The 7,974-nt window shown below is 49.7% G+C and overlaps 1 protein-coding gene across 1 annotated transcript in view; it reads right to left on the bottom strand.

Moving 5' to 3' along the window:
- LOC123487135 (thyrotropin-releasing hormone-degrading ectoenzyme-like) overlaps positions 1–7,974 on the bottom strand; it is a gene marked incomplete at its 3' end in the record, with an annotated part of 61,128 nt that overhangs the window by 38,056 nt on the left and 15,098 nt on the right. Inside the window, exon 2 of the mRNA XM_045218292.1 lies at positions 1–142. This exon is cut by the window's left edge and continues 132 nt beyond it. Coding sequence (XP_045074227.1) covers positions 1–142 — 142 coding nt within the window. The remainder of the gene's footprint in view (positions 143–7,974) is intronic.

Raw genomic sequence — 7,974 nt, 5'->3', positions numbered from 1 at the left:
CTCTACAGGCATGTTGGAGAGAGAGAGGTAGGACGCATCGTGTCTCAGGATGACCCGGAACGTGGCCTTGTAGATGGGCTCATCGAAACACGGGAAGGCCTTTCTGGCATGGGTGGGGGAGAACTGTGTCACCGCCATGTACCTGGAGAGAGTGGGAGGGAGAGGGAGAGGGGGAGGAAGAGGGAGAGAGAAAAGAGAGAGGGGGAGGGAGAGAGAGAGGGGGAGGAAGAGGGAGAAAGAAGAGAGAGAGGGGGAGGGAGAGAGAGAAGAGAGAAGAGAGAGAGGGGAGGGAGAGGAAGAGAGAGGGGAGGGAGAGAGGGAGAGGGAGAGAGAAGAGAGAGAGGGGAGGGAGAGCGAGAGAGATGGGGAGGGAGGTAGAGAGGGGGAGAGATATAGAAAGACAGAGAGAGAGGGGGAGAGAGATAGAAAGACAGAGAGAGGGAGGTAGAGAGGGGGAGGAGGAGGGGGAGGGAGAGGGGATGGGGGAGGGAGGGGCAGGGAGAGGGCAGAGGGGAGCGAGAGCAAAGAGTTAGTTTCACATTAGATTAGGAGAAAAAAGGAACCTATTGAAATGGGCGGAGAGTTGTTCTATACTTAGAAAACATTTCACCTTGACTATTCCTTTCTTATGGCCCTGGAATACTGATGAGCTCTGAGTTCACATTGAAACAGATAGGCTTCCTGTTTTGGTTTTACATATCACTGAAAGTGCTTCAGAATATGTCACAGCAGAGTAAAGGCCATTCTAGGTTCGCTTTGCTAATAGCAGAACTCGGCTAGGCGAAGTGAACGTCTGTGCTCACGTACCCTTTCAAATACATTTGCTTGAAAAACGAGAAAAAAGCAGCAATATTAATTTTTATCCCTCTTGAGATGTCGTTATCAACAACATAGCCGGGTACACTTCCTCAAAATAGTCAGAATTGATCTAAGATAACTCAAGAAATCTGTCGTTAATTTTGGAAGTTTTTGCCGAGGGAAGTCTTTGCAGAGGAATCCATTTTACATCTAAGATGTTTGGGCGAGTATTTCTCAAGTGAACAAAATATGTATGAAAACTAGTTGTCTGTCGTTGAATGACAACAAACACTTCATTGAAGAATCCCCACTGTTGACCAATCCCTGACGAGGGGGACATACGGTAAACATTAGGAATCACAGAATAAGGGTGAAAAGTATTTCAAATAATTCTCAGTTGGTTGAGAGATCTTAATTTGCAAATGCACTGACCTATATAGATATTGCATCTATTTGATCAATAATAGCTGCTCCTAACAGCTTCTGCTGTGGAGAAGTCTTGGTTTCACTTGACAGAAGTCTTGGTTTCACTTGAAAGAAGTCTTGTTTTCACTTGAAAGCCGCCCACCACAGTGCTACAGCTGAATTCGTGCCCACGTCAGCTCGTTATAGCGACTCAGACATGGTCACAGTAACAATCTTATAAATGGCAGCCGGCCCTCCAGTTTGTTAACTTCCTGTCCTGTAGTCTATTCGAAGACTCCACATAGTCACAGTTAGTGATTCAATTACATCCCAGAATAGTCTGAATCTTTTTAATAGTACGAGGTTTTATTTGCTATATTTGCACTTTTCCCCCATTCCCAAACACTAGTTGTTTTTATTTTATTTTCCTACTTTTCTGTTCCCAAATCTCCTTGTAATCATCATTCCAGAGACAGAGCCGTGTCTGAGAGAATAAAGTGCAGCATCAGGAGTTCTGAGAAAAGGTCTGAGAGCCTATCCTCTCACAGTTAGATTGGCAGTGGGGTGAGGAGAGGGGGGAGTGTGTGTGTGTGTGTGTGTGTGTGCGTGTGTGTGTGTGTGGTGTGTGTGTATGTGTGTGTGTGGTTGGGATAGGAGGTTAAGGAGGTGGCTCTGAGTTAACTTAGCCACAGTCATGATGTTAGTGATGTTATTGATGTTAATGATGAAAGCAGTGATTTCCAGCATCATCCACCAGCCTGTTTAATAACCAGACAGCTGGATTACAGAGTATCAAAGCATCTCCAACCACTGAGAGTGGAGGATGAAGGAGGGAGGGGGAGAAGAACTGGCCTTCACCTCTACAGGACCAGACCTCTCTTTCATCACTCCATCCTCTCTCCATCCTCTCTTTCATCACTAGCTGATTGGCTGACTGGCTGACTGGCTGACTGAATGACTGGCTGACTGAATGACTGGCTGGCTGACTAGCTAACTGGCTGACAGGCTGATAGGCTGACTGGCTGACTGGCTGACTGGATGACTGGCTGACTGGCTGACTGGCTGACTGGATGACTAGCTGACTGGCTGACTGGCTGACTAGCTGACTGGTTGACTGGCTGACTAGCTGACTGGTTGACTGGCTGACTGGCTAACTAGCTGACTAGCTGACTGGTTGACTGGCTGACTGGCTGACTAGCTGACTGGTTGACTGGCTAACTAGCTGACTAGCTGACTGGTTGACTGGCTGACTGGCTGACTGGATGACTGGCTGACTGGCTGACTGGTTGACTGGCTGACTGGCTGACTGGCTAACTAGCTGACTGGCTGACTGGCTGACTAGCTGACTGGTTGACTGGCTGACTGGCTAACTAGCTGACTAGCTGACTGTCTTACTGTCTGACTGGTTGACTGTCTGACTGGCTGATCGAATGACAGAATGACTGGCTGACTGATTGACTGACTGACTGACCGAATGACAGAATGTCTCGCTGACTGAATGACTAGCTGACTAGCTGACTGGCTGACTGGCTGACCGGCTGACCGGCTGACTGGCTGACTAGCTGACTGGCTGATCGAATGACAGAATGACTGGCTGACTGGTGGACTGACTGACTGGCTGACTGAATGACAGAATGACTGGCTGACTGAATGAATGGCTGACTGGCTGACTAGCTGACTGGCTGACTGAATGACAGAATGACTGGCTGACTGAATGAATGGCTGACTCGCTGGCTGACTGGCTGACTAGCTGAATAGCTGAATGGCTGACTGGCTGACTGGCTGAATAGCTGACTGAATGACTGGCTGACTGGCTGACTGGCTGACTAGCTGACTGGCTGACTGGTTGACTGGCTGACTGGATGATCGAATGACAGAATGACTGGCTTACTGGTTGACTGACTGACTGGCTGACCGAATGAGAGAATGACTGGCTGACTGAATGACTAGCTGACTGGCTGACTAGCTGACTGGATGACTGGCTGACTAGTTGACTGGTTGTCTGGCTGACTGGATGATCGAATGACAGAATGACTGGCTGACTGGTTGACTAACTGACTGGCTGACCGAATGACAGAATGACTGGCTGACTGAATGACTAGCTGACTGGCTGACTAGCTGACTGGTTGACTAACTGATTTGTTGACTGGTTGACTGGCTGATCGAATGACAGAATGACTGGCTGACTGGTTGACTGACTGACTGGCTGACCGAATGACTGGCTGACTGAATGACTGGCTGACTAGCTGACTGGTTGACTGGCAGACTGGCTGATCGAATGACAGAAACGACTGGCTGACTGGTTTACTGACTGACTGGCTGACCGAATGACAGAATGACTGGCTGACTGGCTGACTGGCTGACCGAATGACAGAATGACTGGTTGACTGAATGACTAGCTGACTGGTTGACTCAATGACTGGATGACTGGCTGACTAGCTGACTGGTTGACTGGCTGACTAGCTGACTGGCTGATCGAATGACAGAACGACTGGCTGACTGATTGACTGACTGACTGACCGAATGACAGAATGTCTCGCTGACTGAATGACTAGCTGACTGGCTGACTAGCTGACTGGCTGACTGGCTGACCGGCTGACTGGCTGACTAGCTGACTGGCTGATCGAATGACAGAATGACTGGCTGACTGGTGGACTGACTGACTGGCTGACTGAATGACAGAATGACTGGCTGACTGAATGAATGGCTGACTGGCTGACTAGCTGACTGGCTGACTGAATGACAGAATGACTGGCTGACTGAATGAATGGCTGACTCGCTGGCTGACTGGCTGACTAGCTGAATAGCTGAATGGCTGACTGGCTGACTGGCTGAATAGCTGACTGAATGACTGGCTGACTGGCTGACTGGCTGACTAGCTGACTGGCTGACTGGTTGACTGGCTGACTGGATGATCGAATGACAGAATGACTGGCTTACTGGTTGACTGACTGACTGGCTGACCGAATGAGAAATGACTGGCTGACTGAATGACTAGCTGACTGGCTGACTAGCTGACTGGATGACTGGCTGACTAGTTGACTGGTTGTCTGGCTGACTGGATGATCGAATGACAGAATGACTGGCTGACTGGTTGACTAACTGACTGGCTGACCGAATGACAGAATGACTGGCTGACTGAATGACTAGCTGACTGGCTGACTAGCTGACTGGTTGACTAACTGATTTGTTGACTGGTTGACTGGCTGATCGAATGACAGAATGACTGGCTGACTGGTTGACTGACTGACTGGCTGACCGAATGACTGGCTGACTGAATGACTGGCTGACTAGCTGACTGGTTGACTGGCAGACTGGCTGATCGAATGACAGAACGACTGGCTGACTGGTTTACTGACTGACTGGCTGACCGAATGACAGAATGACTGGCTGACTGGCTGACTGGCTGACGAATGACAGAATGACTGGTTGACTGAATGACTAGCTGACTGGTTGACTCAATGACTGGATGACTGGCTGACTAGCTGACTGGTTGACTGGCTGACTAGCTGACTGGCTGATCGAATGACAGAACGACTGGCTGACTGGTTTACTGACTGACTGGCTGACCGAATGACAGAATGACTGGTTGACTGAATTACTAGCTGACTGGCTGACTGAATGACTGGCTGACTGAATGACTGGCTGACCGGCTGACTGGCTGACTGAATGACTGGCTGACTGAATGACTGGCTGACTGAATGACTGGCTGACTGATTGACTGGCTGACCGGCCCTCTGCTTTGCCTTTAGGATTAACCTGGGTAGTCCAACCATAAAACCGTAATCCCCACAGTTTCTTTGCCTAGTGGCTGTGACAGTTAGGGAGAGGGAGAGAGGGGGAGAGAGGGGGAGAGGGGAGAGGGGGAGAGAGGGGGAGAGGGGAGAGGGGGAGAGAGGGGGAGAGAGGGGGAGAGAGGGGAGAGAGGGGGAGAGGGGGAGAGAGGGGGAGGGGGGAGAGAGGAGGGAGAGAGGGGGAGAGGGGGAGAGGGGGAGAGGGGGGGAGAGAGGGGAGAGAGGGGGAGAGAGAGGGGGAGGTCCTTCAGTTGGCGTTTGGACCCCACACGGTGACATATAAAGGGCTATCAGAATCAGTAGGAGCCTGATAAACTGACGGTTAGGCTGATTGGAGATCTGAGGTGGTGAAGCTGGTTTAGATCTGAGGTGGTGAAGCTGGTTTAGATCTGAGGTGGTGAAGCTGGTTAGATCTGAGGTGGTGAAGCTGTTTAGATCTGAGGTGGTGAAGCTGGTTTAGATATGAGGTGGTGAAGCTGGTTAGATCTGAGGTGGTGAAGCTGTTTAGATCTGAGGTGGTGAAGCTGGTTAGATCTGAGGTGGTGAAGCTGTTTAGATCTGAGGTGGTGAAGCTGGTTTAGATCTGAGGTGGTGAAGGTGGTTAGATCTGAGGTGGTGAAGATGTTTAGATCTGAGGTGGTGAAGCTGGTTTAGATCTGAGGTGGTGAAGCTGTTCAGATCTGAGGTGGTGAAGCTGGTTTAGATCTGAGGTGGTGAAGCTGGTTTAGATCTGAGGTGATGAAGCTGGTTTAGATCTGAGGTGGTGAAGCTGGTTTAGCAGTGTTAACACTGAGGGATCGGTCCTTCGTTAGACACTAACGCTGCGTTTACACAGACAGCCCAATTCTGATATTTCTTCCACTAGTTGGTCTTTTGACCAATCACATCTAATCTTTTCACATCAGATCTTTCCAGAGCTGATCTGATTGGTCAAAAGACCAATTAGTGAAAAAAATATCAGAATTGGGCTGCCTGTGTAAACACTGCCTAACACACACATGCACACAGACACATGGAGGCACACTCAAAGATACACACATTCACATACATACACACACGTATGCACACACACACACACACACACAAAGCAAGGGATCGCTCTCCTGTCAGACAGTGAGCTATGCAGTTATTTGTTGGTCATAGAGGGATATTTATAAATGGGATTGCCTCTTTATTGACAAAAGCATTGGAGATAAATACTATGAATTAAAGGACTAGAGATGAAGAGAAGCCAGAGAAACCTTCTACATAAAAGGATGACTGGCTGACTGGCTTACTGGCTGACTAGCTGACTGGCTGAATAGCTGACTGGCTGACTGGCTGACTGGTTGACTGGCTGACTAGCTGACTGAATGACTGGCTGACTGGCTGACTGGCTGACTAGCTGACAGGTTGTCTGGCTGACTGGCTGATCGAATGACAGAATGACTGGCTGACTGGTTGACTAACTGACTGGCTGACCGAATGACAGAATGACTGGCTGACTGAATGACTAGCTGACTGGCTGACTAGCTGACTGGCTGACTAACTGATTGGTTGACTGGTTGACTGGCTGATCGAATGACAGAATGACTGGCTGACTGGTTGAATGACTGACTGACTGACTGGCTGACCGAATGACTGGCTGACTGAATGACTAGCTGACTGGCTGACTGGCTGACTGGCTGACTAGCTGACTGGTTGACTGGCAGACTGGCTGATCGAATGACAGAACGACTGGCTGACTGGTTTACTGACTGACTGGCTGACCGAATGACAGAATGACTGGCTGACTGGTTGACTAACTGACTGGCTGACCGAATGACAGAATGACTGGCTGACTGAATGACTAGCTGACTGGCTGACTAGCTGACTGGCTGACTAACTGATTGGTTGACTGGTTGACTGGCTGATCGAATGACAGAATGACTGGCTGACTGGTTGACTGACTGACTGACTGACTGGCTGACCGAATGACAGAATGACTGGTTGACTGGCTGACTGGCTAACTAGCTGACTGGCTGACTGGCTGACTAGCTGACTAGCTGACTGGCTGACTGGCTGACTGGCTGACTAGCTGACTGGTTGACTGGCTGACTGGCTAATCGAATGACAGAACGACTGGCTGACTGGTTTACTGACTGACTGGCTGACCGAATGACAGAATGACTGGTTGACTGAATGACTAGCTGACTGGTTGACTGGCTGACTAGCTGACTGAATGACTGGCTGACTGGCTGACTAGCTGACTAGCTGAATGGCTGACTGGTTGACTGGCTGACTGGATGATCGAATGACAGAATGACCGGCTTACTGGTTGACTGACTGACTGGCTGACCGAATGACAGAATGACTGGATGACTGAATGACTAGCTGACTGGCTGACTAGCTGACTGGATGACTGGCTGACTAGCTGACTGGTTGTCTGGCTGACTGGCTGATCGAATGACAGAATGACTGGCTGACTGGTTGACTAACTGACTGGCTGACCGAATGACAGAATGACTGGATGACTGAATGACTAGCTGACTGGCTGACTGGCTGACTAGCTGACTGGTTGACTGGCAGACTGGCTGATCGAATGACAGAATGACTGGCTGACTGGTTTACTGACTGACTGGCTGACCGAATGACAGAATGACTGGTTGACTGGCTGACTGGCTAACTAGCTGACTGAATGACTGGCTGACTAGCTGACTAGCTGACTGGCTGACTGGCTGACTGTATGACTGGCTGACTGGCTGACTGGCTGACTGGCTGACTAGCTGACTGGTTGACTGGCTGACTGGCTAATCGAATGACAGAACGACTGGCTGACTGGTTTACTGACTGACTGGCTGACCGAATGACAGAATGACTGGTTGACTGAATTACTAGCCGACTGGTTGACTGGCTGACTAGTTGACTGAATGACTGGCTGACTGATTGAATGACTGGCTGACTGAATGACTGGTTGACTGACTAGCTGACTGGCTGACTGAATGACTGACTGAATGAC

This window comes from Coregonus clupeaformis, unplaced genomic scaffold (genome assembly GCF_020615455.1).
Source record: "Coregonus clupeaformis isolate EN_2021a unplaced genomic scaffold, ASM2061545v1 scaf1484, whole genome shotgun sequence".
Lineage (NCBI taxonomy): Eukaryota > Metazoa > Chordata > Actinopteri > Salmoniformes > Salmonidae > Coregonus > Coregonus clupeaformis.
This window is presented reverse-complemented; position numbering and strand designations above follow the sequence as displayed.